The sequence below is a fragment of the Camelus dromedarius genome, chromosome 15, assembly GCF_036321535.1.
Source record: "Camelus dromedarius isolate mCamDro1 chromosome 15, mCamDro1.pat, whole genome shotgun sequence".
Classification (NCBI taxonomy): domain Eukaryota; kingdom Metazoa; phylum Chordata; class Mammalia; order Artiodactyla; family Camelidae; genus Camelus; species Camelus dromedarius.
The window spans coordinates 45,099,763-45,127,746 of NC_087450.1; the positions used below are offsets into that span (position 1 = coordinate 45,099,763).

The 27,984-nt window shown below is 40.7% G+C and overlaps 1 protein-coding gene across 1 annotated transcript; it reads right to left on the minus strand.

The window, feature by feature from the left end:
* Nucleotides 1–95: 95 nt before the first annotated feature.
* Nucleotides 96–27,529, minus strand: SPATA31H1 (SPATA31 subfamily H member 1). Its single transcript, XM_064494208.1, has 12 exons — nucleotides 27,386–27,529; nucleotides 18,978–19,056; nucleotides 18,304–18,358; nucleotides 17,991–18,086; nucleotides 15,774–17,587; nucleotides 13,887–14,639; nucleotides 9,322–13,346; nucleotides 7,759–9,171; nucleotides 6,846–7,602; nucleotides 6,357–6,545; nucleotides 5,699–5,858; nucleotides 96–5,581 (listed from the first exon to the last, which is right to left on the minus strand). The coding sequence occupies exons 1-12, from the start codon at nucleotides 27,527–27,529 to the stop codon at nucleotides 286–288; spliced, it is 14,781 nt and encodes a 4,926-aa protein (XP_064350278.1). The 3' UTR covers nucleotides 96–285.
* Between the last annotated feature and the right edge of the window lie 455 nt (nucleotides 27,530–27,984).

Below are 27,984 nucleotides of genomic sequence, written 5' to 3' on the forward strand. Positions count from 1 at the left end.
GTTTGCACCACCCCTCTTGCCACTCCAATCCCATCCAGCACGACGAGTAGTCTTTGTAGAGGCACAGGGAGGTCAGTTATTGCCCCTTTATTTATCTTAGGGAATAACAGATCCATTCCCGCCTTCCCTCCCCCCAGGTAGAGAGACGTAGAAGCTCTTTTGTCGCTGAGAGCGCGGGAAGTGGAGGCCGAGGCTGAGCAGGAAAGAAGCCAGGAAAGGGCCGCTCGGTGGAGATTTCAGTGAGGCAATGAATAACGGGGGCAGGTCTCTTCCCATCTACTAGCGTTAGGCCTGCAAACCTGCCCTACCTTGGAGTTTTCTGGTGTGGTCGCCAGGAGACGTATTTGAGTTACTCATGAAATCTTTAGCCAGACTATGTCTGGGCCTCTCCCTGAGGGAGCTGTGCTTGAGTTTCTCCTTAGGGGGCCGGTGGTGGCTCCTCTCAGAGTGACTGTGTCTTCTCGTCTCAGAGGGCCTGTGCTGTCTTCTCTCAGAAGCACTATGTCCTCTCCTCTCAGGGGCACTGCGACGGATTTTCTCAAAGAGGCTGCGATTGCTCCTCTCGGAGGGAGTGCGACACCTTCTCTCAGACGGACTGCGACATCTCCTCTCAGAAGGACTGCGACATCTCCTCTCTGAGAGACTGTGATGGCTCCTCTCAGAGGGACTGCGATGTCTCCTCTCAGAGGCACTGCGATGTCCCCTCTCAGAGGCACTGCGACGGCTCCTCTCAGAGGCACTGCGATGGCCCCTCTCAGAGGCACTGCGATGTCCCTTCTCAGAGGCACTGTGATGGCTCCTCTCAGAGAGGCTGGGATGGCCCCTCTCAGAGGGACTGGGATGGCCCCTCTCAGAGGGACTGTATTGGCTCCTTTGAGAAGAATTACATGAGGTTCTTTCCCTACAGAATCTGTGATGGTGTCGTTCCTTGTGTGTGGGTTTCTCTTTAAGGTGGCTGTGTGAGGTTCTCTTCATAGGGGAACCAAGTAGGATTCTCCCTCCAGCATGAACTCTGGTTCCTGTTTTGGAGTTCTTGGACTCCTGGCTAGAGATTTCATTTCTGTAAAAGTTTTTCTTAGCTCTGCTACTACTGTCATTTTGAACAGGACCCAAAGGCTGTCTCGTTGAGGTGGTTTTGAGAGTGGTACTTCTTTGTGAACCTATGGGCTTGGGCAGTTGGATAGGTCTGGGTTGGAAAGAGCTGTCTCTTTTTGGTTGTTGAGCTGATCTGAATTGGTCTATTTCTCCCCACAATGTGCTCTCCTGCTTAGTGATTGAGTCTGTTGGCCTTAGCTTGACAGTTGGTATCCTGTGTCTTTCGATGTCTCTTGATAAGCAATAGTCTCTGGCTTTTTGTTTTGGAAGGTAATTTTTGCTTGACAAATGGTCTGGCCTTGTCCTGTCCTCAGGCTTCTGCCTAACAGAAGCCAAAATTTTGTGTGCTATTTGCAATGTCTGCTTCAGGCCCTGAAAAAGCAATTGAATGAATTTCGGTTGGGAGGATTTCTTAGGTTGTCTTCTTAAAGAGGCGGTAGTTGTCTGAGATGCTCCACTCCTCTTCCTTCTTAACTGGGCTGGAAATTCCCTGGAGGAACTCTGTATTATGGCTTTACCATTTGTGTAGAACTTTGTGTTTTGTGTTCTAACTCCTTTGGGGATTCTTTTCATTGGATATTTTGAATCATGGGTCTTTTTGGTTCTCATTTTAGCCCATTTTTCATCCTGGTTGCTTTCAGAGTCACTCTCTGGTAGAGAGTGAACTTGAGTGAATTCATAGTGTCCAGGCTCTCTAACTTCTGTCTTTCCCACTAGGCCAGAGCTGCCACGCTGCCTTCGCCTGATGTGGACTTGTACAGGAGCAGGAGACTGGGAAGACCCAGAATGGAAATCTACTGTAGAGGTAGGACTCTTGGAAACTCTATTATAGACTTTAGCTTTCCTTAATGATAGTGATCTAGAGCTCCTTGGTGTGATAGATCTGTCTCTTCTATGATACTTTGGGACTTGAGGTCTTTTCCCAGTTCGCAGCCTAAAGCCAAGATGCAACCTAATCTCTCCATGGCCTTCAGGAGTGCTTACAAGGTGAAGCTGTGGGTAGATAAGAAGGTAAGGCCCAAAAGTGGACTGTAATTTATGACAGCAATTAAATCCTGAACATCGACCACACTGTAGGCAGATAGGGTATTTTAGGAGCAGACCTGAAGCTAGAGGTGGTGGCACATTGGGGGGTATTTGACTCCTTAACAGTTTTGCTGCTATTTTTAGCTGTAGATCTTGTAGCAGCTGGAACTGTTCTGAGAAGTCAGTCTTGGCCTGGGAAAGATTACTTGGCTTGAGGGAGTGTTGGGACTTAAAAGTCCTTGTCTGTGAACCACTCCGTGAGTTCTTAATCTCTTCCACTGGAACAGGATCTCTCCTAGCAAAAAATACGTTGAAAGAAGACTCTAACTTTACTGGGGCAGGAAGCTGACTTCCTGTACATGAAACAGGCTTGTGCTGAATGACTTCCTGGGATATATCACTGGGCTTTGAGTTTGTTTTCTTTATTCGCTTTCTAGTCCCAGAGTAATGCTGTATCATGGAGGACATGGAGCCACGCGTCCACATCCTTAAGGCTGTTCTTTTCTCATGACCATGGCATGAAGTATGTCTCTGAATGTAGTTTTTGACCACTGAAGGCTGAGAAATAGTACTTTGACCCTTTTCAAGCAGGCTCTGGGAAAATTCCATCAGTTCAGCTGGAACCCCAAATAAATTCTGAATAGATTGACAAGTATCTGTAGTGGCTCTTTCTGTTGAAGATTTTTGAGAAGAAAGCTTCCTTTCCATAGTGGTCCCCAAGACATTCCCCAGTGTTAGCATACTGGAGAGATATTTTCTAGGTAGCCGCTGCCTCCAGGAGTGACTCTCTAAGACATTCCGTTGCCTGCCCAGGGCAGACCAGGTAAGGCCTCTTTGAGCCCCTGATCCTGCCTGGAAGGTCCTAGATGGTGATCTCCAGTTTGGTGGTGGATGCTGAGACAGACTCTGGAGTGAGCTCCCTGGTTCCTCCACCTGCTTCCTCTGAGTCCTTTCCTTAGATATGACATCTACTCCTGGGACCACAGAATTTGGGCTTTTCACAGTGTTAGCTATCTTATCAGAGGTTTGGTTATGAAAAGACAAGGGAAGAGTTGAAGACTGTATCATAGCAAGGTCTATAAAAGACTCCTCAGGCTGCAAAATATCTGTCTCCAGATTTTTTATATCTAACAATCTTGACACTTCTGACATCTCAGAATCCCAAGGGCCTAATTCAGATGTTCTGGCAGAACTTGAGATGAGTGAGTTTGAAGAGTTGTGTAGAAACCTAGAGAAAAAATTCTGTATTTGTAACTCTTCTCCTGATGAGCTGTCCTCAGGTTCCCTATTCTGATACACCTGTCCTAGATTCAAATCCTCAGATTCAATGACTTGAGGCCCTGATTTTATCCCTATAGATTTCACAGCCTGAAGCCCTTGTTCATGAGTCAACATTGTAGGTTCCTTGAATGGAGATGTTGGCTGGGAGGTTAATCCTACAGATTTCACTTCAGAATTTGGCTTTGGAGTTAATTCTACAGGTTCTACTGGTTCCTGAAGATGTGGCCTCAGGTGTAAATGCAAACAATCTGCTACATTGTGCCCTAATCCTAGAGCTACTCCTATTGGTTCTGCAATCTGAGGAACTGGCCCTAGTGCTAATTCCTCAGATTTCACAATTTCAAATGGTGGCCCCACAGTCTGGACTATTTTAAACCCTGTAAAATCCATTTCCAACATTTGGTGCTTTGGTTCTGTGATTAATTTCTTAGATTTTGCATTTTGCCTCCGTAGCCCTGAGGTAAACTCTGGCAGTCTCACATTTTGTAGTTCTGGAGTCAAGTGAACATAGTCTACCATTTGAGAGGTTGGCCCTGATGATGATGTCACAGACTTCACAGCTTGAAGTGGTGGCCCAGGAGTCACTTTGACAGACTCAACAACTCTAGGGGGAGCTACTGGGTTTACCCCTGTTGCTTGAGCAACTTGAAGCTGTGTCTTTGTAGATTTTGTGACTTGATCTCGTGGCTTTGGACTAATCCTTGTAAATTCTGTAATTTGACCCAGTGGTGCTGGGGCTGTCTCTGAATATTTCATACTTTTATTCTGCGATTGTGTTAGCCTCATTGATCCCTCCCCTTGCTGCCATGTCTCAGCAGTGACCTCCGTAGATTCTGCACGTCCCGCAATTTGACCTGTTTGCTTTGGGGGCAACTCTAAAGATTTCCCCCTTAGGAATCGCTTAGAGGTCAAACCCATAGATTCTGGGGTTTGATGTCCTAAACCTAATGTTATCTCTGAAGATCCTACATGAGACCATGACTTTGGGGTCAACTCCTTACATTTGTTTACTTGCAGTCCTGTCTCAGAAGTCAACTCTGCAGATTCAGAAATGTGATATCTTAGCCCTTCTGTCACCTCTGAAGATTCTGGGACATCATGTGATGACTTTGTAATCAACACTACAGACTCTTCCCTTTGCAGTCTTTTCTCAGAGATCACCTCCACAGATTCTAGGGATGGAGGATATGGCCTTGAAGATCTCTCTGCATCAGTGGCTTTATTTATTAGCTTTGGGGTCTTTCCAAGAAGTTCTTCCCCTTGAAGCTTTGCTTTAAAGGTCAACCCCATAGTTTCTGAAATGTGATGCTTGGGCTCTGGGGTCATCCTGTCAGATTCCACAACTTGCTGCAGTGGCCTTGTATGTAACTCCCCCAAATCCTTAACTTGAGGCCCTGACTGAGAGACCAACTCCAGAGTTTCTGGGATTTTATTGCCCTTCTTGGAGGTTAATTCTAAGGATTTTGAACCTTGATTCCTTAGTACTAGAGTCAGATCAACAGATTCTGGTACTTGAAGATCTAGCTTCAGAGGCATTCCTGAAGATTGCATGACTTTACCTTTTGGCTTCAGGGTCAACTTCACAGATTTCTCTACAGTTTCTGTGCCTTGATGTGCCAACTTTTGTGCCATTTTTGAAGAATCTCTGACTTGATAAATTGGTTTTGAAATCAAATTCACAGATTTAGGGACTTGATGCCTTGGCTTTGGGATCATCTCTGCATGTACTACAAACTGATGCCCTGGCCTAGGGGTTATCTCAGAGGAATCTGTGATTTCAGAGTTTGTTCTTGGAGTTAGAACCTCAGATTTCGCTCTTTGAAACAGTGACTCTGCTGTTAACTCTGCAGATTTTATAACTTGCTGCAGAGACCCTCTAGATGAATTTACATGTTTTATGCTTTGCAACTTTGGTTCTGGAGTAAACTTTAAATATTTCACACCTTGTTGCTGTGATTCTGGAGACAAATTTGAAAATTTGACATTAGTCAACATTGGTCCTGCTATAGACTTCTTAGTTGACTCTGTTGCCGATGCTACTGATTTCACACCTTGCCATCCTAAAGTCACCTCTTGGCAATTCATACCTTGTTGTTGGGACCCTAGTGTCAACTCTACAGATTTTACATCTTGAAAACATGGCTCTGGTGCAAAGACCTCAGAGTCTACACATTGTGACCTGAGGCATGATGACGACCCTAAAGAATTCACACTTTGAGGTTGCAGCAATAGGTTTGATTTCATAGGTTTTCCATCTTGTGAACATGGTTCTGATATAGACAATACAGATTTCTGCCTGAGGCAAGAAATCAATTTCTTAGAATTCACATCTTGAGGTTGTGGCTCTGGTTTTGACTCCAGAGATTTCACATCTTGAAGACATGGCTCTGGTGCAAACACCACAGATCTTACACTGTGCTGCCTAAGATGTGAGGGAAACTCCTCAGAATTTGTACCTTGAGGATGTGGCCCTGGATTTAAGTCCACAGATTTCACTTTTTGAAAACATGGCTCTAGTGCAAACATTTTGTATTTCAGGTTCTTCAGCTCAGAGTCTGAAATCAATTTCATAGAATTTGCATCACAAAGCAATGGCTCTTTGTTCATCTTCACAGACTTCATATCTTCAAGCAGTTGTTCTGGTAAAAATAACAGAGATTTCATACCATTTAACTGAGGGCCCAAAGTGAACACAGACTGTACAACTTGTTCCTGTGACCCAAGGTGGTTCACCACAAATTGGATTTCTGGAAACTTTGTCCCTGGAGTTAACTCTGAAGATTTTACACCTTGCAAACGTGGTTCAGAGTTGAACAACATAGATTTTGTACTGTGATGTTCTGACATAGGATTCAATTGGGAGGGTTTCACTCCTTGCATCTGTGGCCCTGGATTAGACTCTGAATTTGTGCAATGAAGCTCTGACCCTGAATTCAATTCAGAAGAATTGACACCTTGCAGCTGTGGGCCAGAGTTGAACTTCGTTGATGTTATACCTTGAGATTTTGTCCCTGTAGTCAATTCACATTTTACATCATGTAAATGCTGCACAGGACTGAACATAACAGATTTTATACCTTGAAGTTCTGGACCTGGATTCAAATCAGAAGATCTCATACCTTTACATTTTGTCCCTGAAGTTAATTCAAGAGATTTTACACTTTGCAATGGTGGCCCAAGTTTGCACTTAACAGAATCTACACATTGTAATTTTGGCTTTAGATTCAACTCAGGAGAATTTGCACACTGCATCTGTGGCCCAGGGTTGCATTCTGTAGGTGCTACACTTAGAAAATTTGATTCTGGAATCAATTCAGATTCCCTACCTTGACAGTGTGGTCCAGGGATGAACACCATAGATGTCTCACATTGATTCTCTGGGCCTGGATTCACCTCACATCCCCCATCTTGACATTTTTTTCCTGAAGTCAATTCAAAAGATGCTCCTTGCAAGGGTGGTCCACATTTGCACCCCATAGAGTTTAAACATTGTAATTTTGGCTCTGGGTTCAACTCAGAAGAATTTTCACACTGCATCTGTGGCCCAGGATTGCATTCTGTAGGTCCTACACTTAGAAAATCTGATTCTGGAATCAGTTCAGTTTTTATACCTTGACAGTGTGGTCCAGGGTTGAACACCATAGCTGTCTCACGTTGATTCTCTGTGCCTGGATTCACTTCAGACCCCATATCTTGACATTTTCCCCCTGAAGTCAATTCAAAAGATTTTGCTCCTTGCAAGGGTGGTTCACTTTTGCACCCCATAGAATTCAAGCATTGTAATTTTGGCTCCATATTCAACTCAGAAGAAGTTGCACACTGCATCTGTGGCCCAGGGTTGCATTCCATAGGTGCTACACTTAGAAACTCTGACTCTGGAATCCATTCAGATTTCAGACCTTGCCAATGTGGTCCAGGGTTGAACACCATAGATGTCTCACATTGAATCTCTGTCCCTGAATTCAACTTAGAAGACATTATATGTTGAAGTTTTGAACCTGAAGTTAATTCAGAAGAATTCATACCTTGCAAATGTGGGCCAGGGTTGCAACCAGTAGAATTTACACACTGAAGTTTTGGTTCTGAAATGAATGCAGAAGAGTTCACCCCTTGCAAATGTGGCCCAACACAGAGCACTTTAGATTTTCTGCCTTGAAGCTCTGGATCAGGATTCAATTCAGAAGATTTCATAACTTGCAACTGTGGCCCAGTGTCAAATGCCATATAATTTATACACGGAAGCTGTGGCCCCGGATTCAGTTCAGAGCATTTCCCACCTTGCAATATAGGCTCATGCTTGAATTCCAGAAATTGATCATCTGAAAGCTTCATTTCCATGCTCAACTCAGATTTTACTTCTTGCAACTGTGGCCCAGGATTGAACTCTAAAGATTGCATATCTTGAATCCTTGTTCCCAGGCACAACTCAGAAGATTTCACATCTTGCAACTGTTGGTCAGAATTGAATTCCATAGATTTCACATCTTGAAGCTTTGTCCCTTTGCATAATTTTGAAGATTTTATATGTTGCGAATGTTTCCCAGGATTGAACACCGTGACTTTTACACTTTGAAGCTCTGGCCATGGATTCAACTTACAACATTTCTCATCTTGCCACTGCTTTCCAGCATTGAACTCAGAAGATATCCCACTGTGAATCTTTGATTCCAAGGCCAACTCACAGGGTTTTGCACCCTGAAATTCTAGGCAAGGGATGACCCCTGCAGACTTTGTTAATTGAAGTTTTATAGGCTCAGAAGATTTTGCACCTTGTGACTTTGCCACAGTGTTGAAAGAGTCCACAGATTTCACACCTTGAAGGTGTGCCTCTGGTATCAACATAGACAACTTCCTATCTTGTAACTGTGGGATTGAGTTGAACTCCAAAGATTTCACATCTTGTACCTTTGTACCTAGAGTCAATTCAAAAGGTTTCATATCTTGCCACACCGGCCTGGTGATGAATTCCACAGATTCTCCACTTTGATGCTTTGTTTCTGGTGTCAACTCTGAAGATGTTACACCTTGCAGCTGTGGAACAGCAGATTTCAAATCCTGAAGACTCCACTCTAGCGTCAAATCAGATTTGTCACCCTGTCTCTGTGGTCCAGGGTTAAACTCCATTGATTTCACACCTTGAAGCTTCCTCCTCTGGGGTAAATCAGAAGATTTCCCACATTGTAACTTGGGACCACAGTTGAACTCTAAGGATCTCACATCTTGAAGCTTTATCCCTTGAATCAACTCAGAAAAATTTTTAGTTTGTACCTGTGGTCCAGAATTGAACCCTGATTTCATTTGTTGCTTTGTCCCTGGGATCACTTCAGAAGATTTCATATCTTGAGAGTGTGGTCTAGAACTTAACCCCTTAGATTTTACATCATGAAGCTTTATACCCATGATCAGCTCAGAACATTTTATATCTTGTAAGCATGGGCCTGAGTCCAACTCTACAGACTTCATACCTGGAAACTTCCTCCCCAGGGTCAAATCAGATTTCTCACCTTGTAACTTTGGACTAGGTTTCAGTTCTACAGACTTCACACCTTGAAGCTTTTTGCTTGGGATCACTTCAGAAGATTTCACACCCTGAAAGTGTGGTCCAGACCTGAAATTCATAGATTTTACATCTTGAAGCTTTACACCCATGATCAATTTGGAAGATTTCACATCTTGCAACTGTGGCCCAGGTTTGAACTTCACAGATTCCACATCTTGAAACTTTGTGTCTGAGACTAACTTAGAAGATTTCACTCCTTGCAACTGTTGCTCGGGGTTGAGCACCAATTTCACATTTTGAAGCTTTGATCCCAGGGTCAGCTCAGAAGATTTCAGAACTTGCAACTGGGGACTAGGGCTGAATTCTTTATGTTTTACATCTTGAAGCTTTGTCCTTGAGGTCCCTTCAGGAGATTTCACATCTTGTAACAATGACCCAGGGTTGAAATCTGTAGATGTGACATCTCGAATCTTTGTCCCCACAGTCAACTTAGAAAATGTTGTATCTTGCAACCATGAGTCAGGGTTTAACTCAGTAAATTTTGTATCTTGGGGCTTTGTCTCAGGTGGTGACTTAGAAGGTTTTAGGCCCTGCCACTGTGTCCTGGAGTCAAAATCCTCAGATTTTGTCTGAAGAGTCAGCTCAGATGACTTCATACTTTTCAAGTGTAGTGGGAAGTTCAACTCTATAGTTTTATCATTTTGTAATTGTGACCTTTGGCTTAATACCCCAGATTTCACCTCAAGAAACTGTGGCTCTTGTGTAAGCACTGGAGACTTCACACCTTGAAGCTGTGTTCCTGGAGATGACTGTAAAGATTTCACTTCTTGAAGCTGTGGCCCTGGGGTCAACTTAGGAGATTTCCCATCATGCAAGTGAAGCCTAGATTTGAACATCATAGATTTTATATCACAAAGCTTTGACTTAGAAGTCAGATCACATGATTTCATATTTCTAAACTGTAGACAAGGTTTCAAATTGACACCCTGAGGCTGAGGTTCTTCAAGTGATGCCAAAGATTGTATATCTTGGAGCTTTGGCCTTGGAGTCAATGCAGATGACCTTGTATCTCTCAACTGTATCAAAGGTTTCAACTCTGCTGGTTTGACATACTGGGATTGTAACCCAAGATTTAGCAGAGATTTCACACCTTTAAACACTGGTGCAGGCTTCCATTGAATAGATCTCATACTTCTAAGCTGTGGCTTTTGGTTTAGCTCCACAGTTTTCACACCTTGAAGCTGTGGCTCTGAGGTTGATGCCAAACATTTCCCTTCTTGCAGTTGTGGTCCTGGGGACAACGTAGGAGTTTTTACACTCTGCAACTGTTGCTCAGGGTTGAACTTCATACATGTTGCACCTTGAATTTTTGACCCTAGAGGCAATTCAGATGACTTCACATCTCTTAACTGTATTGAAGATTTCAACTCTACAGATTTGACACCTTGAGATTGTGACTCAAGATTTAATCCTATTGATTTCACACTTTGGAACTCAGGCCCTGGTATCCACTGAACATATCTCATGTTTTCATGCTGTGGCTCTTGTTTTAACTCAGCAGTTTTCGCACCTTGAAGCTGTGGTTCTGAGGCTGACTTTGAGGATTTTACCTGGTGCAATGGTGTCCCTGGGGTCAACTTGGGAGATTTATTTCTTTGCAACTCTGGTTCAAGTTCGAACTGTTCATATTTTACACCTTGAATATTTGATTCTGCAGTCAATTCAAATGATTTCTTGGCTTTCAACTGTAACTCAAAGTTGAGATCTACTAACTTTCCATCTTCTGATTTAGATCCTTTCTTCAGTTGCTCTGAATTCACACATTGCTGCTCTAGTGAAATTCCAGATATCTCACCAACCTGTTTTGGCCCAGTTGTTAAATTCTCAAGTGCCATCCTTTGAAACTGTTGCCTTGGGGCTAAATCCACATATTTCACTCCTTGAAACTTTTGTCTTCTGGTTGCATCCCCAGATTTTACTACCTGCTTCTTTAGCCTTGGGGTCAGCTTCACAGATTTTACATTTTGCAGCTCTGGATCTGGAGTCTTTTCCACAGGTTTTAAATTCTGAAGCTTTAAACGTGAGGTAATGTCCACATTTTTTATATCTTGCATTTGTGGCTCTGCAGTCAATTCCCAAGGTTTCATGCCTTGCATTTGAGGCCCTTGGAGCAATGACTCTGGTGCAAAAAATACAGAATTCTCATCTTCCTTCTTTGGCCCAAGTTTCAGTTCCACAGTTTTCACATCTTGCAGCTGTGTTCTTGGGGCCATCTTCACAGTTTCTAATTCTTGATTTCTTGAATGCAGAGCCAACTCAATAGATTTCACACCTTGAGGCTTGGAATCTGGGGTGAGTTTCACAGATTTCACATCTTCTGTCTGTGGCCCTGATGTTATCACCACAGATTTCTTACATTCCAGCTGTGGACTTGGAGTTAGCAACATAGATTGCATGCCTCTTTGACATTGTCCTGGAGTTAAGGCCACAGAGTTCACATTTTCCAACTGTGACTCTGAGATAAACAACTCAGATTTTAAACCATGAAGTTTTGAACTTGGGGTCATGTCTACTGGTTTCACATCCCCTACCTGTGGCCCAGGAGTTAACACCATAGATTTGACATTTCCCAGTTGTGGCTTTGATGTTAGCTGCATAGATTTCATACCTCTCAAATGTGGCCCTGGGGTGAACTCCACAGATTTCATATCTTCCAGCTGTGGCTCTGGCATTAGTACCTCAGATTGTAAACCTTGGAGCTTTGAGACTGGGGTCCATTCCATAGGTTTTACGTCTTGCAACTGTGGTCCATGGATCAGTTCAGTAGGTTTCATAACTTGTAACTGTGGTCTTGTGGTCAACTCAGAATAGTTTACACTTGGCAACTGTGGCCCAGGAGTCAACTCCATAGATTTTGCATCTGGTATGTGTGGCTCTGAGGGTAATTCAGAAGAAATGTCACCTTCAGAGCTTGACATTTGGTCTACTGCTACACATTTTACACCTTCAAACAGTGGCTTCAATACTAGCATCTCAGGCTTAACCCCTTGCTCCTCAGGTCCTGGGGTCAACTCCATTGATCCTACTCTTTGCATCTTTGGCTCTGGGGTCATCTCAAAAAAATTCACATATTGTAATTGTGGCCCTGAGTTTAACTCTGAGGTTAAGTTCACACCTTGAGGTTGAGTTCCTGATGTCAGATCACAAAATTTGACATCTTGTAGCCATGGCCCCACCTGTTTCATACCTTGAAGACCTGGAGACATCTTTGTTAATTTAGAATCTTGAAGCCCTAACTCTACAGTCGTCTCCACAGAATTCACACTATGAAACAGTGATCCTGGGGTTTGCTTCCCAAATTTGACACCTTGAAGCTTTGGCCCTGAAGTCAATTCAGAAAATTCAACATCTTTCTGCCTTGGCCCTCCATTCAGTTCCTTAGATTTCACACCTTGAAACTGTAGTTCTGAGATCAATTTCACAGATTTCATGCTGTGAAACTGTGACCCTTCAATAGACAGAACAGATTTCATATTTTCAATTGGGAGCCCTTGACTTAACTGTAAAGATGACTCTGTTACAAATCCTACAGACTTTATATCTTGAAGCTGTGTTCTTGGTATAAACTGCACATGTTTGAAACCTTGATGCTTTGGTTCTGGAGTCAAATCAGAAAATCTGACATCTTGCAAGCATGGTCCTGAGTTTAGTTCCACAAATTTCAAATTTTGAGGTTGTGGTTCTGTAGTCAACTGTACAGATACAACACTTTGATGCTCTGGCTCTGGGATAAAATCTGACAATTTTATTTCCTGCATTGGGGGACCAGGGGTCAATTCATCAGATTTCACACCACAATGTGGAGACCCTGAGATTAAATTTATAGGTTTTTCTCCTTGAAGTGGCGGCTCTGGAGACAACTTTGAAAATCTAACACTATGCAACTGTGGCCCTAGGGTCAATTTCACACCTTGGAGCTGTGCCCCTTTAGTCAGTTCCTCTGATATCATACTTTGTAGCACGGGCTCTTGTATCAGCTTCTCTGATTCTACCACTCCAGTAGTAGTTGACTGTTGAATTAAATTAACATGTTTCACATCTTGTAATTTTGGCTCTGTATCCAACTGCCTGGACTTTACTCCCTGGAGCTGTGGTTCTAGGGTCAACTCCGTAACATGTGGTTTTGGTCCTGTAATAAACTGTTTAGATCCTACCATTAATGGGGCTGACTCAGAGGTTAACTTCACGTATTTCAAATTTTGCAGTAGTGGCTCAGATTTCTCATGTTGCATCCCTTGTCCTAAAGTCAACTCCAGAGATCCTTTTTCTGAATATGGTGGTACTGGCATTGCCTCCTGGATGTTTTCAATTTGAAACGTTGCCAACCCCACAGTTTCTGTATTTTCATATTCTGACCTTAGGGGTATCTCTGATGACTCTGTAACTTGAAGATGTGGCCTTAGAGTCATCCTTGCAGATTCTATAACTTGACCTGTTGGTTTTTCTGTTAATGCTGCTTGGAGCAAAGCCTCAGAAGTCAGCCTCACAGTTTCTGTGTCTTGATAGCCTTGACCTAGAGTCATCTTTGAAAAACTTTGAAAATGTGACCTAGGCATCACTCCAGCAGTTTCTAAGACTAGTTGTGGGATCAGTTTCACAGATTCCTCCTCCTGTGGCCAGATCTCAGAAGTTAACTCTTCAGGTGCTATGTCTTGATGCCTTGGTCTGGAAGTTAGACCCACAGATTTCAACCCTTGTAAATGTGGTTCCATGATCATTTTTCTTGAGTCAACATGTTGTAATTGTGCCTCAGGAATTAACCTACTAGATTCTTCTAGTGGTGCATGTAAATCCACAAAATTATTATCATGCATTAGTGGCCCCAGAGTCAACTCCTTAGGTTTTATACTTTCCGAATGTGGTTCTGAGGTCAATGGCACAGATTTCACATTTTGAAACTGTGGTTCTGAGATCAGCTCCTCACAGTTCATAACTTCTAAATATGGTCCTAGATTCAGATGAACAACCTTCATACCTTGGGACTCTGGGGTCAACACCTTTGATTTCATACCTTGCATCTCTGATCCTGGTACTAATTCCAGAGATTCTTGTATTATGTACTGTGACACTGGAATCTCCCCCATGGCTTTTACACTTTGGAGCATTGGCTCAAAATTACCTTGGAATGACACTGAATTCATCTGCATAGATTCTGAAGCTTGGCTCAGTGGCCCTGGAGTAGTTCCTAAAGATGATTGTATCAACCCCACAGACTTTTCTGCATGGTGACAAGTGTCAGAGATCAACTTTGCTTCTGTTTCTTGATATCCTGGCTCTGAGATTATCCCTAAAGATTCTGAAGTTTGATGACAGAGGGTCAATCCTTCAGGTTCTGTGGCTTGATGATCTGGTTTGAAGAGCAGCTCTACAGATTTTACTGCTTGAATGTGTGCCTTTGGAATCAGTTCCTCATATTTCATACCTTCTACCTGTGTCTCAGGAATCAACCTTCTACATTCTACCACTTGAGGAGTTTTCACATCTTCAAGCAATGGTACTGGGGCTATCTCCTCAGATGTTGTAGCTTGTAACCACAGCTTTGGGGCCAACTCCACAGATTTCGTATCTTCTTGTAGTGGTCTTAGGGTCAACTCCACAGTTTTTATACCTGAAAACTCTGATGGTACGGCCAAATGAACATATTCCATACCTTGCAACTGTGAACTAGGGGCCAAATCTATAGATTCCCTACTTTGCAACTGTGGTACTTTGGCTAACTCAGCAAAATTTTCACTTTGTTGTTGTGGTTCCAGGGTCAATTGGATAGATTTCACACCTTGAAGCTGAGACCCTGGGGCTGACTGCACAGATTTCCCACTTTGCAGCTGTGGTATGGGGGACAACTCATCAGGTTTTATACTCTGCAGTTGTATTTCTGGGGCCAGTTCTATAGAGTTCATAGTTGGGATCAGTTGTTCATATCCTGCCATCTGCAGGATTGAATCTGTGGTTACATCTACAGATTTTGTACTTTGCAACTCTGGTCCAAAGATCAGTTTTCCAGATTTCAAATTTTGCAATCCTGGGGATAACTTCATAGAGTCTGTAACCTTAAGTTGTGGCATTGGCTTCATCCCCATATATTTCACACCTTGAAGCAGTGATGTAGTAGACATTACTGCAGATTCTGTGACTTGAGGAGGTGGCTTTTGGTTCATTCCCATAGATTCTGTAACTTGACACAGTGACCTTGGGATTGGCCCTAAAGATTCCATTATTTGATGATGTGACCGTGTCAACTCTACAGATTTCTTCTTTCGTAGCCTTGCGTCAGTGGTCAACCCCATAGTTTCTATGATTTGATGGCTTTGCTTTGGACTCATCTCTGGATACTCCAGGATTTGATGCCGTGGAGTCAACCTCGAAGATTCCATGACTTGATGAGGTTGACCTAGGGTTAATGCCATAGATTCTGTGTCTTGATGTTGTGGTTGTGGAGTCATTCCCACAGAGTTTAGCACTTGAAGGCATGACCCAGGAGTCAACTCCAGAGATTCCTTTACTTGAGATATTGGCCCTGGGGTCAAATCCTGAGTTTCTGCAACTTGTGACTCTGGTGCTGTGATCATAACCATGGGTGACCCCAGTGCTGCTGGTGTTACCTTTGGAGAATGTATGGATTGATGTGATGACATTGGAACCACCCCTACTGATTCCATAACTTTAGGTGGTAACTTTGGAGTTAAATCCACAGCTTCTACCATTCCAGGTGGACCAACAGTAGTAGGAGAGCTAGAAGAAGTCAAACCATCTGACTGAATTGTCCTTGGGGTCATATTTGCAATTTGAGACTGTGAATCTGGGGTCAAACCCCCAGATTCTATAACATGTGCCTGTGCTGGTGGAATTATCCCCATGAAATCCATAGTTTGTAATAGTGCCACTGGAGTTACTTTCGTATAATCCATCACTTGATGCAATGGCCTGGAGATCATCTCCAGTGATTTTGTATTTTGACATATTGGCCCTGGAGTAGTCTTCAGTGGTTCTATGACTTGACTTTGTGGCCTTGATGCTACATCCACTGATTCCATAACTTTATGCTGTGGCTCAGGGGTAATTCCCATAGTTTCCATAACTGCATGTTGTGGCCTTGGACTCATCTTTCCTGCTTGTATGACTTGATGGTCCAACAATGTAGTCCTTTTCACTGACTCCATGACTTGATATTGCATCCTTGGGGTCATTCCCGCTGACTCTATGATATGTGGATGTGATTTTTTAATCATCCCCATAGAATCCATGACTTGAAGCAGTGCTACAGGAGTTACCTTCACATTACCTACGACTTGACTTAGAGGTCTTGAGATTATCTTCCTTGATTCCATAACTTGCTGCTGAGGCCTTGGGGTTACCTCCACTGATTCAGTGACTTGACATGATGGTTTTCGGCTTATACTCACTGTTTCCATCCCTTCCATTGGTTTCACAACTTCATTTGGTGGCTGTGGGAACAAGCCCACAGATTCTATTACTTCTGAATGTGACTCTGGAATCATCCCCATTGAATCCATGACTTGAAGTAATGCCAGTGGAGTTACTTTTATGCTATCTGTGACTTGATATGGTAGCCGTGGGGTCAACTCCACATTAGTCACTTGGGTCTTATGCTGCTGTATCCTCTTTTCTGGAAGACCTATGACCCTCTGCTCTATACTGAGCTCTAGCACATGTTTTGGGTCCTTCTGCAGTAAAGTGGTTTCCTCTTGAATTACGTCAACTCCTAAACTTTTGGGAGGTAGATTGCCCATTGATGTCATTAAGGGCCTGGATCCAAGGATTTGGGAGCCATCCCCAGGTTGTGACTGCTTACCTGGGATAAGAGTCTGTGAAATTTTTGTTTCTGTTCTATTTAATCCAGATTCCACTCCAATGTTTACATGGAGCTGAAATGATGGAAGGTCTGGGGATTCATTGTTGATATTTTGCTCAGTGCTTTGATGAATGGGCATAGGTTTCTCTGGTTCAGGGACTCCTCCTTGTACCTCAATTAAATAATTCAGCATCGCCCACGATTCCCTCACAGGCAGAGGCACTGTTTGTTCCCGCAAAGTACAAACCTTCCAAGCCATATGTCCCTCTAACTCCCACCTAGCCAAAGGAGAGAGCTGGATTGGAGCTGATCCTGATAATAGTGGTCTCTCTTTGAAAATAGCATTTGGCCCATGATCTGATGTCAAATGACTCTTGCTCCTTCTCTCATCCTTTGTTTTCTCCTGTTGTTTGCAGAGATCTGGGGATTCAAAAGGAGAATTGATAAAAGTGCTTTCAGGTCTTAAGTGGGAAAGAGCTGCCAAATTCTGAAAAAGTTTTGATTTCCCAAGCTCTGAGAGCCTGAAAGAAGGCAGAGATGTGCCTTGGTTCCTGAACACAGGAGGTTGATTTTGGGGGAAAATAGGTAAACTGTGGCTCCGGAATTGCCAGGTTGTTCCTTCAGAAAAGACAGGAAGGTGTGACAGGCTGGAGCTGCAGGATGATCCAGAGGAGATGCTATGGTCAGTAGAATGTTTTGCCTTCTTACAGTCACAACAGGGTAGAACAGGCTCCTGTTCCATAAAAACAGAGGAGGTAGAAGAAGAAATCATATCCTGTGGTTCAGGTAAACATGATTCCATAAGATTTGATCTAAGAAACAAAGAGAAAAGTTTCCATTTGTTTTGAAACAGGAAAAAGTAGGGAAAGGAAAAGTAGAAAAGGGGAAAGATAATGGCCATTTCAAACACAAAATGTTTTGGCCTGAGGGAGAGCAAAAAAAAGAAAGTAATTTCCTCAACAGCAATTACTTATTTATGGAAAGAATTCCTCCACCACGACAAAGGGAGGCATTTGTCCCTATTCCAATCAGAATGATCACAGATCAGTGGTTCTTAAAATTCATTTGAACCCAGAACTTTCCCCCACTGCCAAAATTAACCATTTTTCTTCTCCCTCTCCCTCCCTCTTTCTCTTCCTCCCACCCTCCTTTACTCCCTCCTTCCTCCCTCTTGAAAATTCTACCACCTTCAATCCCCACCCAGAAATACCTGACCTTGCACTTTCCAGGTGTTGGAAGATCTGTCGAAGACTTCTGTCCATTGACCAGAGTAAATATTCCTGGCCCCATCCCACAGGGAGTCCTGAAAAGCTGAATGCAACAGAGTATGTCAATGTAACTGAAGTTATACTAAAGTACTGGTAAGGAAAACAATGAGAAGAGTGACTTAACTTAGAAAGGAGACAGCTATCATACTGAGGGAAGTATGAGTCCCAGGTTTCTTATTTATAACTTTTTTTTTAGAGTTTATCAGTAGCATAGGCTGAAGAGAGAAAAAATAAACACAGTGAAGACTGACCTTACTCACCATGTCAGGTTAGCTTCAATGCAACCCATCCTGAGATTTTCTTCCCACTGTGGAGCTGGGGGTAGAGGTGAAGAATCTATTAGTATCATGACTGTTGACATCACCTTAGTCCAACCCCCTGATTTGCAAATAAGGTATCAAAGGCAAAGCCATGCCTAAGATCATAAAACTAATTAGTGGAAGAGCTCGGATTTGACCTAGGTTTCATTTTGTTTTTTAAAGCTATACTATGCTGCCCTCACCATGTAGTAGATGTAAGCCATTGAAAAGAGCAGAAATAATCATGGTAGAAGGGAGATGAAGTGGGGGAAACAAAAGAACACATATCTTTGGGGGAAAAGATGTGTATTATCCAGTGTCTATAGTAGGGAAAAAAAGGTACTGAAACTTTCCACACCAAGCTCTTAGTAGTTACCCTTTTTCCATTCTCCAGTCTCACCAAGTTTCTTTTCTAATTCTTTGAGTTTTGCACTTAAAGGAGATTAGGAAAGGAAGCGTGAGGATAGGAAGCATAGAAAGAATTATGGAGCTATTTACATCTCTTTGGAAATAGAGAAGCTAGAAAGAATAGGCATGTTTCTTTCCTTTGCATAATCTTTTTTAACCTTCCCCCTTCCACCTGTTATCAAAGGTTAAGAGTCCTAAAGCAGACCCGCAGTTGATTTGTCATTAGCCTTGATCTGAAGAGTAAAGGATAGGATCTTTCTGACCTGTGAATTTCTGGATGTTTTTCAATTTATGCTGTTTTGAAGTCTAGAAAGGCACAGAAAGAAAAAATAAAATCAGGTAATGTTCTAGGTTTATTGAAAGCACATTTCATCTTATAGACACAAATACTGATAGAGTTGGTATCCATAACCACAGCAACAGTTACCTCATCCATTTATTCACAAATTATTTATTGAGTACTTACTAGTTCTAGGTATTGTGTGGGGTGCTAGGACTTGAAAGATAAATATAATCCCTGTATTCTAGGAACTTAAACTAGTAGGGAAAACAGATGTCTAAACAGATAAGTTACAATACCATGTGGTAAATGCTGTAACAGAAATATATGTGTGAGGGAATAAAGAAGACAGTGATTAACTGCTTGGGAGAAAGGGGAAGAATTACTCAAGAAGTTGCCATTTGTATTGGAGTTTGAAGAATCAGTAGGTTTTTAGGTGAAGAAAGAGCATTCTAGGCAAGTGGGAACATCACTAAGAAGATTAGAGAGTCACGATTCTCAGGTGCATTTTTGTTAAGTAGTGAGAGATGCAGCTGAAAAGGTAAGTAGAAGCCAGATTATGCCAGATAATGTGGGATTTTTATTTTTTCCTATAGGTCAGAATTTCCTATCCAGTAGTTAGTAAACTCCTGGGATTTTTGCAAGGGTGTTCAAGGTCATTTTAAAGGCAGATACGACATTTGTTATTATTTCAAGTAAAACATTTTTTTAAATGTCTTCCATTTAAATTAGGACATCAGTCTCCGAGGGTGTATTTAAAGGGTCTACACAACAATTTAGGGAATTCACAAATATGCTCATGATTCAGTAACCCAGTTTATTACTTAGTTGAATAATCCTAGGTACAGTGGTAATTTTGACTTATAGACAGTTTTAAATTGACTTTATGCTTAGCCATATATTATTTATGTCCATAATGGACTGTTTATTAAAAACAGAAGCAAAAGGAAAACTGACATTGAAATACAGATTGATGAATGTACAAATGATCTTTCAATATATTTACCTTAAAATGATCTTTACATATCATAGACCTAAATAATCTGCCACTACAAAACACTTGGAAATGCTGAGTAAAATACAACAAACATCTTTTTAAATGAAGAATTTAGCTCCTTACAAGAAATTAAGGGAAATCTCCAGACCAAAAATAAGGACAATGCTGTAAAACAAGAGTGGAAACTCAAGTTGATACTTCAATGGCTTAGCTCATTTGCTTTGTCAGCCACTGAGGGGCTTAGGTTAACAGCAAGATAGAGACAAAAGACAAGGCCCATGTGAAATGGGTATTTGAATGAGACCCCAGAAAAAAGCCAGGATTCTCAAATTGCTACACACTTGGTAAAAATGTGGTTAGAAAAAAATCTGCTCACCAGATAAGGAAGTTTGAGCTCTGGGTTGGGAAAAGAAGCCTTCTCTGAGATTTTTAACCAAGAATCTATTCTCATACTAGTTTGAAATTCTAATTTCTACTCACTTTGCAGTCAGGAACCCTCAAACTGAAAATAAAAGTGGTCCTGGGCTGATAATGCCCCTAGGACCAAAGGTAAAAGTAACTATAAATCTCCTTGAAAACTGAAGTAGAAGAGGAAGGAGAAGGAAAACAGCTTGAATAACTGGACATTAATACATGTGAAATATCTAATGAAATGGTTAAATTCTTGAAAAAAAAAAAATACCAAAATTGAGCAAAAAGAAATAGATTATTTGAGTAGACCAATAAGTATGAAAGCAATTGAAATGATAATCAAAGACATTCTCCATCAGAGCTAATAAAAGAATTCCCCAGGGTTTCTGAATACCAGAACAAATTACCAATATCAGTAGCATTTCTCTACTGCAGAAAAAAGAAAAAAACTAGAAAAATATTTTAGTAATAAAAGATATTCTTCACAATAGCAATAAAAATGATGAAGTGTCAAGGTATTAACCAAGAATACAGAAGACTATCATGTAGAAGACTATAGTACTCTATTAAAGGATATAGAGGATGATCTGAATAAATGGAGAGACATTCTAGGTTCTGGTTGGTATAATTTATAATTATAAGGATGTCAGTACTTCCCAAATTAAATTATACTTTAATGCATTCTCAATTCAAATTTCAGTTGGAATGTTTCAATGACTGTTAAACTCTCTAAAATTGATATGGCAAAATAAAGGTTCACTAACAACTAAGTCAACCTTAAAAAGAAGAGCAAAGAAAGGACTTGCTGTACCAAAAACAAAGATACACTACAAGTCTATGGTAATAAAAACAGGGACAAATAAGCCAATGGAACAGAATAGAGAACTCAAAGAGGGACTCCTGTATATATATAGCAATTTAATATAATAGAGGGAGTTCCATAAATCAATGGGGAAAAGATTCTTTAGAAAATAATTGTGAGAAAACTGGCTCACTATAAAGAGAAAAATAAAATTGGATCACTTCTTAATACTACTTATAGAAGTGGACTTTAAATATATTTTAAAAACTAAAATCTGTAAGGTTGGACTGGAACATCAAAAAAAAGTAGGAGAAAATCTTTGTGACCTAGGGCACAGGATAACATCTTAAAGAAAACTTCAAAAATACAAACTATAAGGGGGGAAAAAATCCAGTGAAGACCCTACCATATCCAGCTGGAACCTTAAAATTACAAATCTGCCACTCACTCCTAATCCCAGGGAACTGCAAGGAAAGTTGCCTTGAAACTGAGAAGTTCAGAGAACTGGAGGGAACTCCTGGAAAGTTGTAACTACAGATTGATTTTTGTGTACTTTGCAGCTCAAGTTCACATCATCTGCATGTCCCCCAAAACCCTCAAGCCATGAATTTAAAGTGGCCCTGGATTGATGGTACCATAGTCAAAAGCAAATGAGATACTCTCTGAGGAAGATTTTCATCCTAGGCTTCAAAACACTACTATGAATATTGCATTTCATTAAATCTAAGATGCTACCAATTGTAAAATGTACTACATTCTACATGCCACTGAGAATTTTTTTAAATCCTGCTAATTAAATTATGAACTATTAATTGTGAGCCACATTCCAACTTTAGAAATGTTAAATATTTTAAAATAAGCACGTGTGCAGAAGCAACAGGAAGCAGAAACAAACCTACAGAAATGTCAGTTATTAAAATTATCGGATCCAGATTAGAAAACAACAATGCATATTACATTAAAAGACATAAAAGCCAACCCAAGTTTAAATATTTTTCTAAGGAACAGAAAACGATAAAAAGTGATCTAGCAGATTTGAAAAATTATCAAATGTTACTTCTAGATATTAAGAATGCAGTACTGAAATTAAAACCTCAGTGAATGAGCTTAACAGCATTGATGAAATACTTCTGAATAGAGACTTGGATAAGTATGCACACTGAAATTTCTGGAGTAACCACTAAAAGAACAGAAACAGTACATAACTTTCAAGGTAGTATAAGAGGGAAAATGGAGAGAAAAAAATCTAAGATTTCTGTTCATAATGTGAATCCTCTGAACAAAAACTACTAGAAAAACTGGACAAAAACAAAAATTTAAACATCTATTTGAAGTCACTGGAAAATGATCAAGTTCTGAAATATCATCACAGTCTCAGCAAAGATTCCTCACACTGGAATCAAACCAAAAAATATCACTAGCCATAAAAGCAAAAACTGATCAATTGGATTTCATTAAAATTAAGAACTTCTGTTTATTAACACACCATTATGAGTGAAAAGGTAAGCTACAGAGTGGGAGAATTTATAACTCACAAAAGACTCATATTCATAATATTGAAAGAATTCCTATAAATCAATAAGTAAAAGGCTGACAATCCAATCTTTAAAAGTAGGCAAGAGAACTGAACAGACAGTTCATAAAAAAAGGATTTCCAAATGACTAATAACCATGAGAAGTTGTTCAGTATCATTAGTCATCAGGGAAATGTGCATTAAAACAACAGTGTAATACCAAACATACCCATTAGATTGACTAAAATTTAAAAGATACAATGCCAAGTGTTGGCAAGAATGTGAAGAAAGTGGAACTCTCATACTCTACTCATGGGAGTTTCAACTGATACAATCACTTTAGAAAACTGTTTAGCATCATCTGCTAAAATTAAACATGTATACCACATGCCCAGGCAATTCCTCTCCTATTGGAAATAGGGTTCCACATCAACAGTGTGTTATTTGCAGTTAACATCCTGAAACCACACCAGAAATTAACACAACATTGTAAATCAACTATACTTCAAGAAAATTTTTTTTAAATAGGAGAAAAATCCTGAAACTTTATCTTGTCATATAAGATAACCAAATTTTTGAAGTCAAAAAAATAAACTACTGCTTTTTTGAAATGCAGTATGCAAGAATTCCAGCCACCAAGCCAAGAAAGCAAACTTTTGGTCTATTTTTTATGCCACAACAGGTAAATTACATTCTATGTTTCAATATACATTAGGTCCCCAAAGTAACAAGTATAACATTAATGTCACTTTAAAATTTGTTAATTTTAAATTTGTGGATCTTAAAATCACGCTCAACAAAAGAAGCCAAAAGCAAAAGAACACACCCTGTATGATACCATTGTTACAAGTCTCAAGAATAGGCCAAACTACTCTAGGACAATAGAAATCAGAATGGATGTGGCCTTTGAGTGGGAAGAGAGCAGACTAGAAAAGTACATGCAGGAACTTTCCAGGATTATGGCAATGTTATTCCTTGATTGGGACATTAGTTAATGGGTATATAAACTTATCATAACTCACCAAACTGTACACTTAAGGTCTGTGCATTTTACTGCATATAATTACAGGTATCCTCCACTTTTTGAAAGTTTGCTTTATGCCACTTCCATTTTATGAAAGACCTACATTAGTCCCTGTTTTTGCTAACTGAAAGAAATCCGAAGAGGATTTTTGTTTTTATGAAAAAAAAAAGAGGGGGAAGAAAAGGCAAAAGAATTCATTTGTTTTGCAGTGAGCTGCTGTAGAGGCAGCGCACTTCCCAGCAGTGAGAATGGCACCACCATTCTCCTTCCCTGGGAACTACACTCAGCATCTCAGCATCAAGCCATGGTGGCTTTGAACTGTGTCTGTGAGCATCTGTGCTTTATCTCAGTTTATTTTGTGCATCTGCTAGCAAGATGTGTCCTAGGGTAATTGCTGCTTTCTTTTTACGCCATTTTGGCTTAACAAAAAGTTTCATAGGCTTTCTCTGCTTTCGACTCGCAGGGGAAACCTGTATACCTGAATAAAAAGTGTATTTGTTGACAAAGCTTTTTCTTAAATAAATATGTAGTAAGAAATGTTATTATTTCATGTAGAAGAGTGACACTGAGTAGTTTACAATATATTTTGTTTTTATTGCTGCATCCTTCTGGGAAAGAAACTAATGTTTCCCCTCACCAAAGAAGGTAGCCAGGCCTTTGTTCTTACCATTTTGCTTCTCCTAATCCACAGCAGGGAGTTAGTTTTTCGGTGCTGCAAAAATTGGCAGTAACCTACAACACATGACTTGCCTCAATATATGAGATAACCTTCATATAAGACTAGGCCTGTGGGGGATTTTAAGCTGAATTGTGCCAGAGGTTTAGTGTTTAGTGCTTCAGGAGTTAAGAGGTAAACTGACTCCAAGAAACTGGGAAACAACATTGACCCTGCAGGTACACTGCAGGGTAGTGAGGCACTGAGCCTAATGGAATTTATTCCTCCAGATCCTACTTAAGAGCTCAGATATAGTGGACTAGGGGCCTTAGCAAAGGTCTCTGTGATCAAGCTTGGCTCACAGCCACAATTTTTGCCTTCAGATGGCAAAGAAAAAAGCTACAGCTATTCCCATGGCTAAGGACCTGGCCCCCTGCTGTTCTGGATAAATTGTACCCACTCTGGCGTTCTTATATAACACAAAGATTGGGGAAGAAAAACTGATACTGGACTTTTTTCAAATCTAAGTGATAGGAGGTTTAGGCTGGATTATATTTGATGTAGACAAAGAAATACATTTGCCATTTCTTATACATAAGTGTTCTGGAAAAATTCATACCTGTTACAATTAAAGTCAATTAACTATCATGCATCACTTGTTATATGGGAAAAAATGAACATTTATCTCTTACTGTTAAAGACGATATTAAAATGAACCTTGCAATTTTAAGAAAACATGCCGCTGTAAAATGAAATACTATTTATCTAAAATCACTTGTTATATATTATGAAAAAGGGACAAAATGATTCTTAAATTCCTAAGGTACTTAACAAATTCTGGCAATGAAAGAAGTTTGAGAGTCCAAAAGTTTACAGGCAGTGGGATGCTGAGAGATTTTGTTTGTTTCTTTAGTTACTTTTAGCAGAGTGACACGATCAGCTTTGGGAGGTTTTATAAGGTATACGTTGTAGTTTTGTTTTGTAGAGCCAGGGTCTATGCTCTATGCTGGAAAATGTAGGAGATGAGTTAGAAAATAGTTCAAGGGGAGTCCCAGTTAAGACAATGATACTGAATCTGGATTGCTACATTTGAGAAATGTTTCTCAGAAAAAAAATGAAAGGACTTTGTGGCCAAATGTATCTATAGCCATGTCTGTTTCCAGGATCTAGTGTCCAGGATGGTGTTGTCCAATAGAATTTTCTATGATGATGGAAATATTCTATATCTGCTATGATAACCTCTAACCACATGTGAGCACTTGAAAAGTAGGTAGTGCAATTAAGGAACTGAATTTTAAATTATATTTAATTTTGGTTAATTTAAATTTAAATGGCCATGTGTGGCCAGTGGATAGTAGATTGGATAGCACAAGTCTAGACCACTAATTGTAGCTGCTTGATGAATATCTCCATATACATTTTCTGCCTCCTACCATATTTACAACTTCTGTCAAATGTTTCCTATATAGTTTAAAATGCCATCATCTTGTCAATCATTCAGGGTTAAAATTGAGAAGTCATTCACTTCACAAATATATATGGAGCATTTACTATATACCAGGTAGTATGCTAGGCAGAGGGGATGTAAAGATGAATAGTCCTTGTAGGAAAATGATGATAATGTTTATAGTCAACTCTTTGTATTTGAGATCCAGTCAGGGGAAAAAAAAAAAAAAAAAGACTCAGGCCCTTTGCTCTCTTTCTGCCTCATTTCTCATATCCACATTTTCCCTCAGGATCCTCCTCTTCTTTCACATCCTGGAAGGCAAAGAGTTTTGTCCCTTCCATGTATTGCTGTATCCATAGTGTCTAGAGGAGTGGCTTATACATGGTGGTGTTGGTGGGTGATAAACATTTGGGGAATTAATCAATGTCCTCTCTCCATCTTACTGTTTTGATTCTTTCACTTCCTTTTCCCTCCTTCCCACTACGTCTTTAACATAGCCTCCTATTGGCTTAGCTACACCAGAGAACTACCATATGCACTTACTGGAGTTATTTAAAGCCTCACACTCAAAGTGTGGTGCTCAGTTCAACTGCAGTAGTATACCTGGGAGCTTATTAGAACTGCAGAATCTCAATCCCTACCCAACACCTACTGAATCAGAATCTGCTTTTTTAATTAGACCCCCAAGTGACAAGTTTGAGAAAAGAAAGTTTAAACTTTTTTAAAGTTTAAAGCTTGTACTCTAAAGCACAGATTTAAGCTCATTTTCACCTAGCTTTAAAATCTTTGATGTCTTTCAGTTGCAGACAGAATAATATTTATACAAAGTATACAGCCTGGCACTGGAAGCCATCTACAATGTGACCTCTATCTGTTTTCCAACCTTTTCTCTCACTTTTCTCCAACCAGTTCCCTACACTTCTACACTCCATCCAGATAGGTGCCATCACCTCTCCTCAAACATAATCAATATTCTTCTGCTTCCCACGCTTTCCCCAATCAATTCCTTCTCTGTCTGGAAAGTCTTCCACTACTCTCCTCTGCCATCCTACCCACCTTTAAAATCCTACTCTTCCTCTGAAGTACAACTCAAATCTAAGCTCCCCCAAAAGGCATTTTGTAGATCCTAGAATACTCTTCACCTCTCATCTCTTTAGCAATATTTAGACCTCTATTAACTTATCTCTTTCTTTTTCTTTGGGTTATTATATATATGTATATCTATCTGACTTTCTCCCCCGCTATACCTCGAGCTCCTAGAAGCTGGGGATGGTATTTTATTCTTCTTCAATGTCTAATATATACACTACCATATATAACAGGTGCTCAAGGTTGAAAAGAACTGAAAGGAAAAGAATTGAGAGTGACTTATAGGAAGACATCCATAGGCACTATTTCAACTTCCCTCTTTCTGCCATTGATTCCTCCCATGACCCAAGATTAGGAATTTCTATGTCTCCAGGGGCAGGGAACAGCGAATTTCAAGAAAGTGTTGCATCACATACCTCTGAGTCTGTCTTGGCTGCCACATGCTCCCTACTCTTCTTCCCAGAAAACAGCACCCAAAGCCCCCAGATAAGGAAACCAGATAATACTAGAAGGCTGACATACGGTGGCAGTGGGATGGTCAGCCCCCAAATCGGCGCCATTACTCAACCCCATTCCCTCTCAGCCAAACAGTTTTCTCCCTTAAAGCTGTGACTCCATATGACATCACAGTGGGCATTCCAAGGGTCCAGCCAGTGTGCTTGCTGCTTAAGTCTTCTCTGAGCCATGCACCTGCTGCCCTTTCCTGCAGCTGCCCTTGAGCTCTACTCTGATGGCCAATGCTCAGGGAATCTACTTTATGATTCTTCTAGGATTGGGCTGGACCCCTTGTGATAAACCAGAAAGTATGGAGGCAAGATTTCAAAGGAGTAGGCCTTCCAAGTGGCCTGTTCTGCCCTATAAGCATCTTCTCTGGAGCCGGCACTCCTTAGACGGCCAAGTATGGTGTCATATGTTCCAAACCACACATTAGAATACAGGGTGAAGTACATTTTAAAAAGCTGGGGTACTTTAAGTAGATACTTTCAGAAAATGTGAGAGAGATGGATTTCTAACT

Coding starts and splice junctions, on each gene's coding strand:
- SPATA31H1 (XM_064494208.1), bottom strand. CDS start 27,529: ATGGCGCCGATTTGGGGGCTGACCATCCCACTGCCACCGTATGTCAGC. Junction 13,347..13,886: donor ATATTTAGAAGTTATGAACT/GTGAGGAGCTGA, acceptor CACATCTTCAAG/TTACAGAGTCATCAGAGATA. Junction 9,172..9,321: donor CTGGGTCATTGTTACAAGAT/GTGAAATCTCCT, acceptor CTCAACCCCGAG/CAACAGTTGCAAGGAGTGAA.